We start from the raw sequence: 17,063 nt of genomic DNA on the forward strand, positions 1-17,063 counted from the left end.
TGTTGGATAAACATTGAAATGATAACACGGTTGGCTCCGATAAGACTATCCTATCCTACATGCATTACTGGGCCATCTGCTCCAAACAACGGATCTCCATGGAACCACTCCAACTCTTCAATATGCCGAATTTTTCTTTCCTCTCCTGGCTTCCCATAGCACATATCCCATTGTTTTCCCCGTGGGTAGGCACCAACCATTTCGAAGTTCTCCCCTTTATCAAGATCCTCTAAAAGTCGATGACCTACACCGGCAGGAATGATGATCAAGTCCCCCTTTTCAACTGTTGGCTCGAAGCGATAAGGATTCTTCTCCCCTCCAAAACAGAGACGAGCACGACCAGAGACGACGCCAAGGACTTCGTGCGTTGTGCTATGGAAGTGTGTTTCGCTGTACATGGTATAGACCCACTGTGGAATGACTTCACCGACCTCCTCAAAATGTGCCGCGAGGTCATCTGGCGATGCATCAAACGCTTTATGATATATCATGAGAGGCTTTGACTGGATGGATGTGTTAGGTATATGGCCCCATTTAGGAATCTGACGAGATGTAGTTCTGACATCTATTGGTGATCTGAGCATGGCTGGTTTCGTTGGATTGGCCCCTTTGACCTTCTTGAAACTAATGTGGAAATGGTGGTAGTAGGAAGTAAGCTATAGCTTTGTCCTTCCATAACGCGACAAATGGTAGGCGTGGTATTTATAAGACGGAGGGCAACCTCCGGGGGGAAAATATGAATGACGTCATATGACTGTCAAAGCCCATAATCATACTGCTATATACTTCTTTTCAAAAATAACCGTTGTCTATTTTTGATCAACATATTTATAATACTATAAGAAGCAGAAATCGTAGCATGAACTTGAAGCTAGTAGATTTTGTCGTGGACTGTTGCAAACCAACCACAGTTATTCGTCACGTTGTCGGGTTGTCAACTTGATATGGAGCTGTTTCAGGAGGAAAAGGGAACAACCGCCCCCTAGTAGCAAATAGGCACGGCTGTCTTCACCAAAGGAGGAAAAGGAAAAGAGAGAGCAAGCATCAATCGGAACAAGTCCTAATTCCCTATATATAAAACCTGAGAATTCCCCGAGATTCCAGCGAGGCGATCATCTAGATCAAACCAACAAGGCTGTCTAGCTTCCCGACCGCTTGCCACAAAGGGATAAATCTCCCCCACAGCGAACGCCCAACGCCACGCCTTTTTCGCTCGCCGTCTCTCTCTCTTCCTTACGCCCTCTTTTGACTCGGAACTAACTCGGGTGCGCTTTGGCTTTTTCTGTCCTGGGTCTTGCGTTTGGCTTGTTGTCCGGCGGCCTCCCATCTTTCCGTGGTTGTCTGTTTTAAGCGCGCGACTCCTTCCTAAGCGAACGACAGCAAGGTAGCCTTGGGAGGTTCATCGCTGCCGCTGCCTTAATCGCCCTGCGCCAAAACTGGGATTATATTAGTCGATTCCAACACCAAATGTACGAAACTCCCTATCGTATAAACCTAGTTCTCCTGTCCTTCTCAATTTTCCCTATTCTTCTTTTCTTGCTGTCTACGTTCTTCTCCCGAAACATGTTCAAATCTGCCCTTGGTGTACCTTCCCAAGGCTAACATCGTGCTGGTTGACAGCTGTGCATTCGTTTCCAGTACCAATATTAGAAAAAGATATGCCTCCTTTGGTTCCTCAGACACCTCACAAGGACGACCTTGATGAAACGTGGGTTTCTTTGACTCTAGCAGTACTGTGATTTGGGTGGTGCTGTTACATCGCGAATAGAAGGCTAATCCGTGTAGATGGACGTTCTTGGAAAAGGGTATCGACAGCGTGATGCTGAAGTTGGAGGAAGGGGTGGATATGAAAACAGTATGACTTTCAACCCCCGTTAGCTACTTTAGCGGATACGCAATTTTTACTAATTATGCTGACACTGCTACCTGTCCTACTTAGTACATGGCCCTTTATACGTACGTTAATGGTTGATGGATAATTGAAATTGCTTACAACTAACTTTTTGAACAAAGTGCGGTTCATAACTTTTGCACATCGCAAAAAGCCGTTGGAAATGGCCAGGGTTTACAGGCACACCGCGGGGGTTCGTTCCTATTCATTTCCACTTTCGTTTGCTACGTCATTGCCTGGGTAGCCTAAACTGATAGTCGTGCAGCACACCTTCTAGGGGAGGAATTATACAAACTGCTCGGAGAATACCTTTCGCGCCATCTCGATGCAGTGTATAGTGAGTCGAAGGGACATACCGAAGAAGCACTTTTAGGGTTCTACATTCGCGAATGGCTTCGTTACACCACTGCAGCCAAGTACATCAACCATCTTTTCAGATACTTGAATCGCCATTGGGTCAAACGGGAAATTGACGAGGGCAAAAAGAATGTATACGACGTGTATACCTTGCACTTGGTCAAGTGGAAGGATGATTTCTTCATGAAGGTCCATGAGAAAGTCATGGATGCAGTCTTAAACCTCGTTGAAAAGCAAAGAAACGGTGAGACAATTGAGCAGTCACAAATCAAGAGTATCGTCGATTCTTTCGTCTCGTTAGGCCTGGATGAGAGTGACAGTACCAAGTCAACACTAGAAGTATACCGCTTCTATTTCGAAAAGCCCTTTATCGCTGCCACTCGTGTTTATTACGAAAACGAGTCGCGTCAGTTTGTGACAGAAAACAGTGTTGTTGAATACATGAAAAAAGCGGAAGCCCGTCTTGACGAAGAGAAAGCCCGTGTTGGCTTGTACTTGCACCCGGACATTTCCAGGAATCTCACTGAGACATGTCTGGATGTACTTGTTACCACTCATTCCGAACTTCTCCGTGATGAGTTCCAGGTACTCTTGGACAATGAACGGCAGGACGACTTGGCTCGTATGTACCGACTCTTGTCGCGAATCAAAGATGGCCTGGATCCTCTGCGAACAAAATTCGAGACCCATGTCAGAAAAGCTGGTCTTGCTGCGGTCGAGAAAGTTGCTGCGGAAGGCGAATCGTTCGAACCCAAGATGTACGTGGACGCATTGCTTCAAGTGCACACCAGATATCAGAGTCTGGTTAATGAGGCCTTCAATGGTGAGTCTGAATTTGTCCGGTCTTTGGACAATGCTTGTCGCGAGTTTGTGAATCGCAATAAAATCTGCGCGTCTAGCTCGACGAAGTCACCAGAGCTGCTGGCCAAATACACGGATTCGTTGCTAAAAAAGGGGTCAAGGGCTGCTGAAGAATCGGAATTGGAGGAGATTTTGGTGCAAATTATGACTGTTTTCAAGTACATTGAAGACAAGGACGTCTTCCAGAAATTCTATTCAAAAATGCTGGCCAAGCGACTGGTGCACGTCAGCTCAGTGTCTGACGACGCGGAAACTAGTATGATCAGCAAACTCAAGGAGGCTTGTGGCTTTGAATATACAAACAAACTACAACGAATGTTCCAGGACATCCAAATTTCGAAGGATCTGAACGCAAGCTATAAAGACTGGCAAGACAGAGCTCTGGATGACGATGATCGGAAGAAGCTGGTTGACACCCATTTCCAAATCTTGGGTACCGGATTCTGGCCCCTTCAAGCACCCTCTACAGACTTCCTCGCACCACCAGAAATTGTCAAAACTGCGGAACGTTTTCAGAGTTTCTATTTTGATAAGCACAACGGCCGGAAGCTGACTTGGCTGTGGCAATTATGCAAGGGCGAGATCAAAACGAACTATATCAAGAACACCAAGGTTCCCTACACTTTTCAAGTATCGACCTTCCAAATGGGTATTCTGTTGCTGTTCAACGAAAACGACACTCTAGAGTATTCAGATATTCAAAAGGCCACATCGCTTGCGCCAGAAATCCTTGATCCAAACTTGGGCATCCTACTCAAAGCAAAAGTGCTTATTGTAAGCCCTGAGGGTGCAAAACCAGGCTCTGGAACAACGTATTCTTTGAACTACAATTTTAAGCACAAGAAAATAAAAGTTAATCTGAACATCCAAATCAAGTCTGAGCAGAAGGTTGAGTCAGATGACACACATAAGACGATAGAGGAGGATCGTAAGCTGTTGCTTCAGGTACGTTTCCAAATCCCCAGACGCCCCGAATATGCCATAGGTACCCGTGCTAATGTGCTCTTAAACAGTCTGCCATTGTTCGCATCATGAAATCGCGTAAGAAGATGAAGCACGTACAGCTAGTCCAAGAAGTCATTCAGCAGGTTAAATCCCGCTTCCCTCCAAAGGTCCCGGATATCAAAAAGAATATTGAGGCTCTGATGGAAAAGGATTATATAGAGCGTTTGGATGGTGACGAAATCTCTTACATTGCATGATTCGTATACACTTTCCCTGACCTTTTATTTCTCATGGATTGCACTTTGCCGGATTTCATGGTTATTCCACTTTACCATTCAGTTTGGCACTTTTTTCCTCTCTTCTACCCTACACGTACCCAATTCCTTTCCTAAGTGGAAAGCCATGTTTCGTGTCACTTTCTTAGCGCTAATGTCGACAAATGAAAGCCAATTTTACCACTCGAAAAAGGGAGTGAAAAAAAAAAAAAAAAAAAAAAAAAAAAGTAAAATCGATCATTCTCGTATCTCTGCTAGTCTATGGAGAAATCCTCAATTATCTTATCATCGATAAATTTGATTGTCCATAAGTTCGATTACAAGAATCAGTTGTGAATATGATATGGGTGGGCTTTGTATTGAACAATACAATACAAAGCACGCTATACCAAATGAAAGAAGAGTCCAAATGCCAGTGATATCCATTATGTAGCACAATAGTATCAGGTTTATATATAATTCATTGCAGGGGCAAAATAAAAGGAGGGGAAAGAAAACGGGGAGTAAAAAGGTGTACTCCCACAAGTTCTATCTTCCCCTTGGTGTATCAAAGCTCAAAGATGCAACAAGAGACACAAGAGCTTGTCATCCACCATAATCGAATAGAATGTATGCAAAAATTAAAACCGAATTTAGTCTTGCATCAAAGGCACCATCATGTCGTGTTCAACCAGAAAGATTGGGCTGTGTTCATAATAGATTATCTAGTTTGATTGCTAAATGCGACTTTTGAGTTTTTATTGTTGTTGCTGTTGTTATTATTTGTTTGATAAACTGGATGTTTCAGGGGTTGGTTCATTGATATCATACTGCGGCTTGGGCGGCGGCAATTCATCGGTCTTGCCGGAATCCTTAGCTGGGGTTCTGGTTGTAATATCTTCTCTTTCATCGTCTGAAGTTGGCTTGGGTTCCTTCTCAAAGCTATGGGTTTCTCTGGTATCTCCATATCCAGTCTTAGAATGAGCTGTAGACTCGGTAAACGGCAGATCGGCTGGCTCCGGGTCATTGTCCCCGAGGATAGAGGCTTCTCGCGACAAAGGCGACCTTGAATAGGCAGTTTCATGCTCAGTATTGTCACTACCTCGATCATCTCTTTTCTGGGAGGCCCCAAATTCTCCACTCTCACGCCTGAGAAGGATATTGCTCCATCTCTTTCTTCTACTTCCACTGCGTGACAGTGAAGTGGAATCTTCGCTGCGACGAACTTGTATCGAGTCTCGTCTACCTCTTTCCGTATCCCCGGTCTCTGTAGTGCCTGCTAATGTCGTTGACGGAGACGTAATCGAGGCTGGAGAGCACGAAGAAGATGGAGACGGTTTCTTCTCTTGCCACTCTTTTCGCTTCTCGCTGGCCCATGTGGTCCACGAGCTGAGATAGGCACCTGCTCTCTGGCCAACTGCGCTAACGGATGCTTGGGCTTGCGCAACGTCCACAGTGGGAGCTTTGCGGGCAGCAAACCAAGATGAGCCACCAGAGGAAGCAACGGATGCCGAATCAGACCGTGAGAACGGCGGCGGGGAACCCTTGTCCATTGATGATCGCTCCGATTGGGACACCTTTTCTTCATTCTTCTTTCGTTGTGCTTCACGCATCGACTCGACATCGGCCCAGAAGCTGTTAAATGCAGCGCTCACTTTCTTTTGGCCCGCGCCGATATGTCTGTTCAGTGCCTCACGGCCTTCCCGTACTTTTTCGTCTAGATGAAGATCAGTAACTTGCTGCGTTAGCCTTCGCTGAATGTCGTCAATCGTCAGGCCTCCTGCACACGGGTGACGAGGTTCAACAATTGAGAATAAAAGTGCGTCAGAAGTCAAATTCTTAAATAGAGCATAGTTTGAGGTGTTTTGCCACTGTTTTAAGAACTCCGAGTTGAACTCTAATGCCGGATCGCCCTCGATATTGAACGCCTCCAGCTGTGCTCTGGTCTTACGACCTGGTTCCCCAGCATTGAAAGAATTGAGATCTTCGTGATACTTCATGCAAGAAAGCAATGCAAGTAGATATTCCTCAAACTGAAGTCGAATAAACTCCTCCGATCCCATATATCCGTGAGTTTTGGGCTGCTGCGGATGTGCTTCATCCCACGTATCGTTGATAATTTGAGTAAGAAGGTCAATCCAACGCCTGTCCGCAACTGAGAGAGTCAATGCACTCCGAAGAGAAGGATTCGGGATAGAAATAGTGCCTTCATCAAGCTAGGGGACCGTTAGAATAGTATAGAAACGGGCAAAGTACATAAATCATTCTCACGTTGATTAAAACGTCACTGTAGCGATCCTTTTGCTGCAGAAGAAGCGAATTCGTAGACCCGACAACATATGACTTTGTTCCACAATCTGCCAGCAGATCCAGCTGTTGCAGAGGCGTATAAGGTCCAAACATACTTCCCTACAAGAAATTAAGAGCTGTCCGAGCGTCTTCAAAAAATATTTTACTTTTATACGCACTTTTCCAAAAATTTGCAAGGGTAAACCCATATATGCAAGTACTAAAACAATCAGCATCAGTATAAGGCGGAAGCACCACATTCATAAGCGTACATGAGTTTCTATCGCTTGTCTTTAGAGAAGTTGGTTTCTCGACAGTCTGTGCATACCTATCGGAAGCGGGATCTGCACAGTCTTCTAAGTGATTCATGAGGCTCGGTATCAAAGAAATTAGGGAGAATTGGATCATGCATAGGCGCTCGCATCTCGAGCCAAAGAAAAGCATCTACCAGACGTTAGAGTATTGCAGTATAATAAAATGTGTAGCAAGAGCCTATATACCTTGGGCTGTAAAAGCAAAGCTTTGAAAAGAACCAGTGTCTGGTACTTGAACTCATGGATCATTTCTCGCAGAGATAGTCCTTCAAACAAATAAGTAATATGTTCAACGCTGATGACATACTTTTCGGCCCTACCCAGGTTCTGGTCTTTTGATCCTTCACTCTGCACGTTGATCACTAGGTTCTCCCGAAATTTCTAGGGGTTCCTTGTCAGTATGGCCCAAGATCAAGAGCAGCAACCAAAAAGCACACCTTTAAAATATCGATATCTGAGAAATCCCTATAGCCACAGATTGCATCAGCCCATGCCCACCATAACACCATGTTATCAATTGGCAACATACCGTTGCGCAAACCAAGCCGACGTCACTATCGATAGTTTCTCCCTCAGCTGCCCAAGAGACTGCGGGCTATCTGTCACAACAACAACTGCCTTTTGTACTGTAGATCTCGTGACATCTGACGGGCGGTATATAAGGAGACTGGAGTCAAACTGCCTCGAGCAGGAAATGCCAAAGAGGGATGTTGCTGGTTCCGTGGCGGTCTCCTTGCGGCGGAGGGTAAAATACGAGAATTCCTCGGTCGACCTGGGAGATCAATCTCGCGTCAATAACCCCAGGAGTCATCTTTCGGTGGGAGGAATGTGTAGTCAAAGAGCGGATCGTACATATGAGCCCCATCTGATAGCGCCATGAATGGTAACAGGGACCAGTCGTTCTCCGCCGCAGGATCAGTTCCATCTTGTCCAATGCATAATTCAATTTCCGGACCCCTGTCCGAGATATAAATAGTGCGTTAGCCATTGTTCAAGTCATGCGACAGGGTGCGCAATCCTTTTGATCTCGTCTTTCGAAGGGTATGAGTGTGAAGGAGCCAGGAAAGTATGGTGGATGTCGGTGAGGAATGCGCGAGCATGCTCATTCTTTCCCTGCAACCTCCCTCGGCTGCTGCAGCCACGTACCTCGCATGGTGAAAATCTATGACCATGACAATGGGCTCCTGGCTGGTTGGAATGCGAGACATGGCGTAGATTCCGGGCGCTATATAGTATACGATCGTCTTCAAGGAAGAAAGAAAAAAATGACACGTCCTAGGCCAATTCCTCCGGGAATTACCCTTCCGAGCCAAAGAAGGAAGACACGAAGAAAACAGGTGTGACCTCACGTGCAAGACCAAACGGCCATCAGTCAACACCAGAGAAAGGGAACAGATCCATGCCTTGAAACCAGGGGAAACGAGGTGCAGTAGATTGGTTTCTCGGCGGGCGGTGACCGACACGGCGATTGATTGACGATGCTTTCGCCCCGCCGCCCAATAGTCCTGGATATGGGGCCGACGATAGATGGTTGAAGGACCAGTTGGCCGTTTACATTTCTCATTTAAGCATTGGCTACAGGGCACCCGATCAATGCATTACGCCACAATAGATATTCAGTGACCATTAGATATCAACTATCTATCAAGGCTTTATTCAATCAATCAAAAGGCTAACACAAAAACACTTGTTCATCAGTCGTGAACCAGATACAATATATGTATAAGAAATAGGGGGAGGGGAAGAAAAAAAGAGAGAAAAATTGATCATGTTACAGGCGCATTATTCCATCTTCAATAATCCAACTCTAGCCATGCCAACAGATTTAAAGGTAAATATCCCCGATGGCACATTGACGCTTCAACAGGAACCACCCAAAAGAACAAGGGAGGAGAATAATAAATAATGAGAACCTTCTCATTATGTTGCACTACTATGCCTTGCTTGTGGCCTCTCATGCGAATGCACGGCCGTCGCTAGCTCCCTCAGCAAGAACTTGACCGGCTTCATTGCCCTGTTCAATGTTGTGGAAATCAAGAATCTCCGAATACCTGAGAATGCAAAGTCAATAAAGCGGCCGGGATAGCCAGGCATCAATAAACACGTACATCATAATCTTCCAAGTGTCCACTGGTAGCTCAGCATCGTTGAATGACCAATCGAACTTCTCCTCCGCCTCGGGTTCATCTGTCGGGTCGTGGTAAGGGGCGAGATACTCGTGGGCAAGCGCTTCCCCAGCGCGAACTCTCTTCTTCGGGTCAAATACAAGCATTCGCTCAAGGAGATCAACCGCTACGATATGTCAGTTCCTCATAGATGTTCAAATCGGTAGGCGTAATATATCAAAAACATACCTTCCGGGTCGGCGTTTTTGAATTTATTGGAGAGAGGCTGGCGTTCTCGCTTGGGTAATGACTTCACAAATCGCAAGGTCTAAGACAAACGTTAGCGAGCTACACGAAGTTTAGATAGCAGAAGGTGCATGGTACTGACATTTTCGCTACAAATAGTCTGGATCACATCATCGGGTGGTGTGCCCAAGAGTTCTGTGATGATGGAGAACTGGTTGACATGATCTTTGCCAGGAAACAGGGGCTTTCCTTCCAGCATCTCAGCGAAAATACAGGCAGCACTCCATATGTCCACTTCCACATCATACTTCTGCCACGTGAGCATAATCTCGGGGGCGCGGTAATATCTCGTCGACACATAACCAGTCATCTGTGGGTCTTGGATGCGGGCAAGGCCGAAGTCGCAAATCTTCAGATCACAGTTTTCGTTGATGAGAATATTGCTGGGTTTAAGGTCCCTATGAACAACACCTGCTGAATGGACAAATTTCAGTCCCCGCTGAAAACAGTTAGCAATGGGTCGTACGAGAGGTAAAGAAGGGCGGGTAAATTCGCCAACACGCACCAGTATCTGATATAAGAAATATTGAATAAACTGCTTTTCCAATGGCCTGGATGTCAAGAGCCTGTGAAGGTCGGTTCCCAGCAGCTCAGTTACGAAGTAGCTATTGCGAGCAGTTAGTAAAAATTCGGGGCTCCCGGCAAGCAACAGGGCGAGACTAAACAGCATACATATCCTCGAGCGGCGAAATGAAGATATCGCTCAAACTAATTATCTAGTCACAGTTAGCACACAGGCACGACAGGAGGCCATTTGAATGCAGTGGCCAACCAACATTTTCATGACGTAGATGCTTCAACAATTTCAGCTCGCGATATGTTCGTTTCGACAAAACCGGTGTACTGAAAGGTTTCATTATCTTTTTGACTGCGACCGGTTGCCCTGTCAATTGATCCTTTGCTGAACTGGTTCCTCCGAATATCGTGTCAGCCCGCGATGCCTGACGAGGGGCGCAGGGAAGCAAATGAGGGGTTCTTAGCAATACCAGACAAGTCCAAACGCGCCCATTCCTACGGGTTGCAGATCGGTATACCTACCAGAAAGTTAGAGTCCGATAGAGAGATTGCGATCGAAGAATATCTATAGGAGCAAATACCTGCTAGTGATCTCGAAAGTGGTGCCGAAGATCTGGGCACGCACGAATTCTGCCATTTTGGATGAGGGATGGGAACACCAGAGGAAAAATGTTCCCAGGGCGTCTGTATTAGGTTTTCGGAGATTTTTCGACTTTTATTTTTTTTTCCCCTTCGCCTCGATGCAAAATAATTTTCGGGTAGAGTAGGTAGGAGGGTAAACGATAGTGGGATGAAACAGTGATTCCGGAAATCTCGAGGCAAGAAGATAGATAGGTAGGTAGGTAATAACGCTGGTGGCAGAAAGAGGAAGCAAAAGCCGTAAGCGGTGCCCAGCAGGGTATGTGGGGAAACGACCTCTTAGTCCACTCAGTTCGTGTCTCCGGCTCGTCAAAGACAAGGCCGATGACGTCCGCGACCAGAGAGCAGGCGTTCGAAAAGGGCCAGGCTGTGTGGACACTGGTGCTGCAAATTCGTCGGCCACGCGGATTATGAGCGGTTCCGCTAGTAGTTAACTAGCAGCCGACTGACATTGGGTGGAAGATAAGATAGTTCCTTAATCCAGGGTTTCTTTCGATGGTGCCTTTTTGTCTTTTGGTTTTCGCTCATGTTGCTTATATGGCAAACAGCTCTTTTTCTACACTCCGTCCCCCTTCACTCTCGCTATGATCCTCACCTCTACAGATTGATTTATGCAGTGAGTATATGTAATCTTCAGTTAGTGTCTGTCAGTGGGATGGTCTACAGCTTTCAGGATAACCAATATCCCCAGTGACACTTTTGAGAATGCTTGCCTATCAAAACCGTATCCGTAAATTTTCCACGATAATCGAATGTTCTGCCTGAGGTAAATATATATGCCATTGCCCATCTCTCGACCTGTCGATTTAACCAAATTCGGCAACTAATCCATGATATCACAGATCGCCCTGAGAGACGAAAGAAAGAGACAGAAGCAAAGCTCCAGCATATTTTGGCACTCTGTAGTTTGTCAAGGTAATCAATTAGCTAATAGATACTTGCGCGATGACTGCCAATCATTCATTTTGTAAACAATTTTTGCTTATTTCTTGTACCCTCCAAATGAGCTGTTCTATGCGGCGCTGTGCTGATCATGAAGCCCTTTACACCAGGGTTACCCTGATTTCCCGGGTTGTCTCCACAATCATAAGTGTGTTACCACAATGTTTAATCATTGGGTTATTGTCCATACAAAATGGTCCGCATTGGGAATTGACTCCAGACAAGTTATCATCAAAAAGATTCCCACCCACAACATATCTGGACATAGGTAAGAGTTATATAGTATTAACTAGCTGAAAGGACATCGATCACCCAGCCAATAACATTCACTCCACTAGACCAAAGTCTTCTTGAATCTTTTTTAAGAGGACATTGACCAACTAATTGTCATGGCCTACCCGATTGGGAACATTCGATCGAGAAAACCGCTGCGCCAGGAGCAAAAGACTAGCATCCAAGGACAATATCTTTGAACGGTACTCGCTTTATATAGTCAGGTTGTACAGCGCTGTAACACTAATATCATATACCACCGACATAGTTACGATTAGGTAAACGGAAGAACCTAGATAAATGTAATAATTGGAACGGATAAGACATTCTTGCTACATGATTTTAAAAATAAAGTGAGGACCCGTGAATTCCCTGATATGGTGGGAGCTGTAGTTGGGGGGTAAGAGAGAGTAAATAAGGACAAAATATTGCACCGATGGTAAGAAAGTGGTTACTATTATATATGATATTTCTTAATAAAGGAATATCTGATATAATATTATCTTCAAGACGACTTGATAAAACGCAATAAGCTGTTAAAAGGAATCATTTATTTCCTTAACAGAACCTGCTGGGACCTAAAGAATAAGAAACTAAGCTTAAAAGGAGAGTTAACAATGCTGACTTCCAAAAGCAGCAGAGTAATAGCCTTATAGGAAGGAAGGAAGTAGTTATTAAAACTCTTCTATTGCTTTTTCTAGCCCAGCAGTTAATTTAAAGGCAAATTTCTGCTTACTGAAATACTATGTATCAGTAAGCTTAATACAAATAGCAATATAGTTACTCCCGATATAATATAGTAACTATTAAATCTGACCGAAAGATAGAGGGCAGATCCATACATTTATATTATAATTATAAATATAGACTGCATCGGTGGTTATGTTCGAGGTGTGGGATTCAATTGTTTTCTGAGCGTATGTTCTGGATGTATTCCTGACCGGTATGTTGAATATCAGGATGATGAGGTTGTGCTTTAAACTTCTAACAGGGAGAATGCGGACAGTAATAAAAGGTCAATAAACAGATTTCTGCTGAAACAAATAAACAACAATTGGCATTTAAACTTTTAAGTTGAGCTTTTGTTAATTACCAAGACTGGGTGCAGCAGTCCTGATCCGAGGAAGACGGATATAGGAAAGGGGTTTACTATACAGTATACGAAAGGTGATTTGGTCAAACCTGTTCGAAATCAAGGCTTTAAATGACTTAATATACTTACAGTAACTATCAGCTGCATGAAAGTCATTACATATAGTCTGCCAAGTATGTGATTTGACAGCTTGATTTGTCTGGATTGTCTTGGAAAAGCCCCGACACTACCATAAACCGTGGTCCCACGGCGCATCCCTTAATCCCAGTTTTAGAGTCTCTTTCTCCCTGCCTCCATAATACCGAGGCTTAATATCCTTTAGTCCCCTCATCTTCTCGCCGTCCACTCACCCATCTAGTGTAACGACATTGATACGCATCCATGAGAATACAACACCCATGTAGTTAGATTGGCCTCAGAAAACATTTGAATCCCACACCTCGGACATAACCACCGATGCAAGTCATCATGTGCGTATTTGTATTCTTTTAGCGCGCTGCGGCCACCCGCTGGTGACATGAGAGCAAATGAGTCGCAGGCGCAAGCGCTATAGAGAGAAGCCCAACTTTGACACAGACTGCGCAATTGCAACGAGTGGCTATCACTCCAGTCGTGGGATGTGGATTATAAGGATCAAGATCGACCTTGTAGGAGACAAGTCCACAGTGACAGGAGCCATGATATGTTAGGTTCTCAAAAGTTAAGATGGGATGGTCACATCTTGAGCTGGTGCCACGATATTGGTAAAAAAAATTCTTGTTCGGTAATTGACTCCGAGGTCATGTAGTGAGATGTTGTTTTTCTTACACCTAAAAGCTTCGATTAACTTATTCATGCAGATAATGTCCATGAATTGCTATTGTACGCAGAAAGGTGGTATAGCCCAAAGTGAGAGGATGTAGCTTAATTATACATGTCTTCTAGCTAACTTTGTGCATGTGATGCCCCCTTAGTGCTGAACTGAGCTGCGGAATTAAGAGTGGGGTAGGCTTAAATCCCTAGCTTGTGTTACATAGACTTCTAAAGATGGCTGAAAGTTGCCTAAATTAATAAATAATACATTCAGGCTCCAGGCAGTAAATTTTACCAAAAGGGTACATGTTAACTGTGCTTGCACTCCACCTTGAAGTTCTAATTCCTTATTACCACATTATTTTCCAATCACTGGTATCGAACCCCTTATAATTCCTAATATTGGTTGTCCTAGTGTAGCTACCATGAATGTTAATAACAGCACATAAGGGTATAGTTGCTAAGATTAAACACCTGCATCACCTTAGGACAGCAACTAAATTATGCTTAGCGAATATAGAATAATAGTGTAAATAATGTGGTGGAGCGCAAAAGCAGAAGTTATTTTTAATATTAATATCACAGGTCCTCGCATTCTGTATTTAACTTGGATATGCCTAGCAATGAACATTGTTGGGCTTACCCCCAAGGTTAAGGGGTCTTTGTATATAGTCTAACTTTGTCTATTTCTAAATAATCTGTAGACTGAACCCAATCTACTGTATTGCCAGTGGGAGATTCCTTCCTGTGCACTGCATAACTCAACACAGAATTCTGGCAAGATAGTTTGTTTCCAAAAGAACCATCTTATACTAGAAGGTTCCTTGGTCCATGTACAGAATCACCTTCGAGGAAATGGCTTTTGTACGGAGTACACAGTATAGAATATAGAAGAAATGGCTTCCACAGCTGCCTGAATAATTTTCTTACTTAAACACAGTAGGTACTGTCTAACTCTCCTGTGTATATTTTATCATGCATTTGTTATTTCAGTCAAAAATACCTCTGCATAGCTGGCAGTATGGTAAGGCTAGGCCCTTCTGTTTAACTAACCACTACAAAAATAATCCATATATCCAGCAGATACTTCTCTGGCATACTAATTATCCTGGGGTACGTCAATGTCATCATATTCTGTGGGGCGGATCTGGTTCTAGCCAATTCCATCCACTTCGTGTCATGTACAGAGTAAAAATCGTCCTCCATGGAAATAAAGTGTCTTGTTAACTCTAACATAACCACTATTAAATTAGTAATATTTTTAACCAGATCAGATCTGGTCTATGTTCTACAGTGTCTTAGACTTCAAAGGTCTAACTCTCTAAGATAGTAAAGGTAATCTTTTTTTAAACTTTCCCCTCCTTCACTAGGCCCGCATTGGGTCAAAGCGCCCGCACTCCATGTTTTGGAGCCAACAAATACGGATACTACTATATCAAAGGCTTGAAATGAGGTGTCAATTTAATTATTATCCATTCTTTCTCTCTCCCACTCCTCTCCTTTATCTAGAGAAATTTGATGATCTCCCCACCGGGCCCCCCTTTTCCTTCGAGTTAGTACTTCATATGTCCTTGTTGCCTCTTGGCTTGGACAAAAATTGAGGTAGAAGCTAGAAACTCTTAGGCTCATCATCTCTACAGGGTACATTAATGGAAGCCTAATATATGACTTTCTGTTTTTAAGAGCGATCAATTTCTTTGTAGTATTGGGTACTTTCGGAAGGGCAATCCGGCTCCATTCAAAGCACATGAAACTCTTGTGTCACACCCCTACTGAAGCTCACCTCAGCTTTTGTGATGTGATTGATTTCCCTTGCTGTACAGAGCATTTATGTACCCTCCCTCCTTTTTTTAAAGTTTTTGTATGTACAGTGGGCGTTGTTATTTTGGGGGACAATAACTATGCCCCAAACTCTGAATAATTTTAGTTACGACGCTATCGCCCTGGGCTCCAATTCCCCAATCAGGGGGCAGTGGGACATAGCCCCAGCCTCGACATTCCCCAAAAGGCGCATCTGCGCCCAGTCCAGGAAAGAGAAATGTGCTGAGTACCCCAAGCCGTCCAGTGTCTAGTGTATTGCTTGTTCCTTGTGCGTATGTAGTACAAGTGCAAAACTCTTGTTAGAAGTTTGAGTACACCCGATATGCATAAAATGATGTTACCTGACTCTATTGCTTTCTGTCCACAGTGGCCTCAATTATGATTGTTGTTATCTGAATCAGATCGTCTCGAACGGCAGGGGGGTGAAAGAAATTTAAACCTATGGACTGTGGCGTCCGCTAATCCCTACCTAGATCTCCCCATGGTTACCTACCATTGTCAAAGGAAAGTGTAATTATTGTCATCAAAAATACATCCGGGGAGACACACACTGCCTAGAAAGCCGATTGGTAAACTGCATTGATGGAATGACTCGATTCTCTGTCTATATTAAAAATCAGCAGAATAGCAGGCTATTTTGTCCTAGTATTGTCTAGGTGACAAAGAAATTGGTGCCCATCTACCTTCCTGTATGACCCCTATATGAATTCCCCATACTTACTGTCACAGTGTTTCATCATTTCATGGTATGAATCGCTGGTCCACGTTTTCCAGATACCCACCTAGTCCAGTAGCAGTTAGTGCCAAGTTGTACCGTACTGTAGGTAGGATGTACTAGTACGTACATAGGCCAGGTCACAAGTATGTAATCCTCGCCTTTTCTACCATCTCCACTTCCATCTGTTCTAATAACTACTCCGTATGTATGACGATTAAGAACATCCACTATTGGGTCATAATAATAAATTCCACACTCTCTTCTTAAATCACCTTCTGACACGAACCCATATCTCATCTTCACTTACTACCAGCATCACTTCTGCCTCCCTGACAGACTTCCGACCTACCTTACTAGGGACTCTCTCTACTTAACTAGCTAACTACTCACTTCCCATTGCTTACATTATCTCACTCGAGATCCGCTCTCCCATCCACTCTCCCACATCATCCCCCCCGATCGACCTGCTACCCTTTTTTAGCGTCGGCTCATCACTCTCGCTCAACTCTTCTTGCTCCGCCGTCGTATCGTGTCGCCCCTCTTTTTCAATCAACCTCCTTGGGAAGGCCATACACCAGAAACCGCGCAGGCTCCTTTCCTACCGTCGTTTGTCTCCCTAGCTTCGTCTCCTGCGTCACGAGCCATCATTTCCGTCCGGGAGCTTGCAGTTGTCGCTTAGGCCTTCATCCAAACGGTCCAGAGCCGTTCCCGACGTGACCCTATTTCTGACCGCTGTACGCCAATTTTGCTTCCTGCCTAGCCACGTTTAATCATCGAGAGCTAAAGGAACGCCTCCTTTACTTCCATCCTTTCATCCTCCTGCTTCTAGACTGCGCCATTGCTCATTTACCTGCTGTGATTCCGAACGCTAGGAGAATAGCTGTCACCTATCCCCCGGAAGCTTAAGGTGTCGGTGTCTTGATAGGTTGATGACGCTCCCTTCCGCG

At 44.5% G+C, this 17,063-nt stretch overlaps 4 protein-coding genes across 4 annotated transcripts; 1 reads left to right on the plus strand and 3 right to left on the minus strand.

The window, feature by feature from the left end:
- Positions 1-50: 50 nt before the first annotated feature.
- ATNIH1004_000712 (cupin domain-containing protein) lies at positions 51-584 on the minus strand (the record flags this gene model as incomplete). The annotated part of the gene is made up of 1 exon (XM_033565420.1): positions 51-584. The coding sequence occupies one exon, from the start codon at positions 582-584 to the stop codon at positions 51-53; it is 534 nt and encodes a 177-aa protein (XP_033431177.1).
- Positions 585-1,658: 1,074 nt separating this feature from the next.
- culA (cullin culA) lies at positions 1,659-4,311 on the plus strand (the record flags this gene model as incomplete). The annotated part of the gene is made up of 6 exons (XM_033565421.1): positions 1,659-1,708; positions 1,786-1,855; positions 1,940-1,956; positions 2,014-2,084; positions 2,157-4,054; positions 4,123-4,311. The coding sequence occupies 6 exons, from the start codon at positions 1,659-1,661 to the stop codon at positions 4,309-4,311; spliced, it is 2,295 nt and encodes a 764-aa protein (XP_033431178.1).
- A 776-nt stretch (positions 4,312-5,087) lies between these two features.
- AVL9 lies at positions 5,088-8,119 on the minus strand (the record flags this gene model as incomplete). Its single annotated transcript, XM_033565422.1, has 9 exons — positions 5,088-6,524; positions 6,580-6,717; positions 6,777-6,817; positions 6,870-7,041; positions 7,098-7,292; positions 7,349-7,376; positions 7,441-7,683; positions 7,764-7,868; positions 8,058-8,119. 9 exons carry the CDS (start codon positions 8,117-8,119, stop codon positions 5,088-5,090), a joined length of 2,421 nt encoding a protein of 806 aa, XP_033431179.1.
- Positions 8,120-8,865: 746 nt separating this feature from the next.
- On the minus strand, positions 8,866-10,475 carry sakA (mitogen-activated protein kinase HOG1; the record flags this gene model as incomplete). Its single annotated transcript, XM_033565423.1, has 9 exons — positions 8,866-8,962; positions 9,020-9,203; positions 9,266-9,344; positions 9,405-9,761; positions 9,828-9,927; positions 9,995-10,038; positions 10,095-10,116; positions 10,309-10,356; positions 10,420-10,475. The coding sequence occupies 9 exons, from the start codon at positions 10,473-10,475 to the stop codon at positions 8,866-8,868; spliced, it is 987 nt and encodes a 328-aa protein (XP_033431180.1).
- Positions 10,476-17,063: the final 6,588 nt, after the last annotated feature.

The sequence above is a fragment of the Aspergillus tanneri genome, assembly GCF_003426965.1.
Source record: "Aspergillus tanneri strain NIH1004 chromosome Unknown AapTan_2_pilon_pilon_pilon, whole genome shotgun sequence".
Classification (NCBI taxonomy): domain Eukaryota; kingdom Fungi; phylum Ascomycota; class Eurotiomycetes; order Eurotiales; family Aspergillaceae; genus Aspergillus; species Aspergillus tanneri.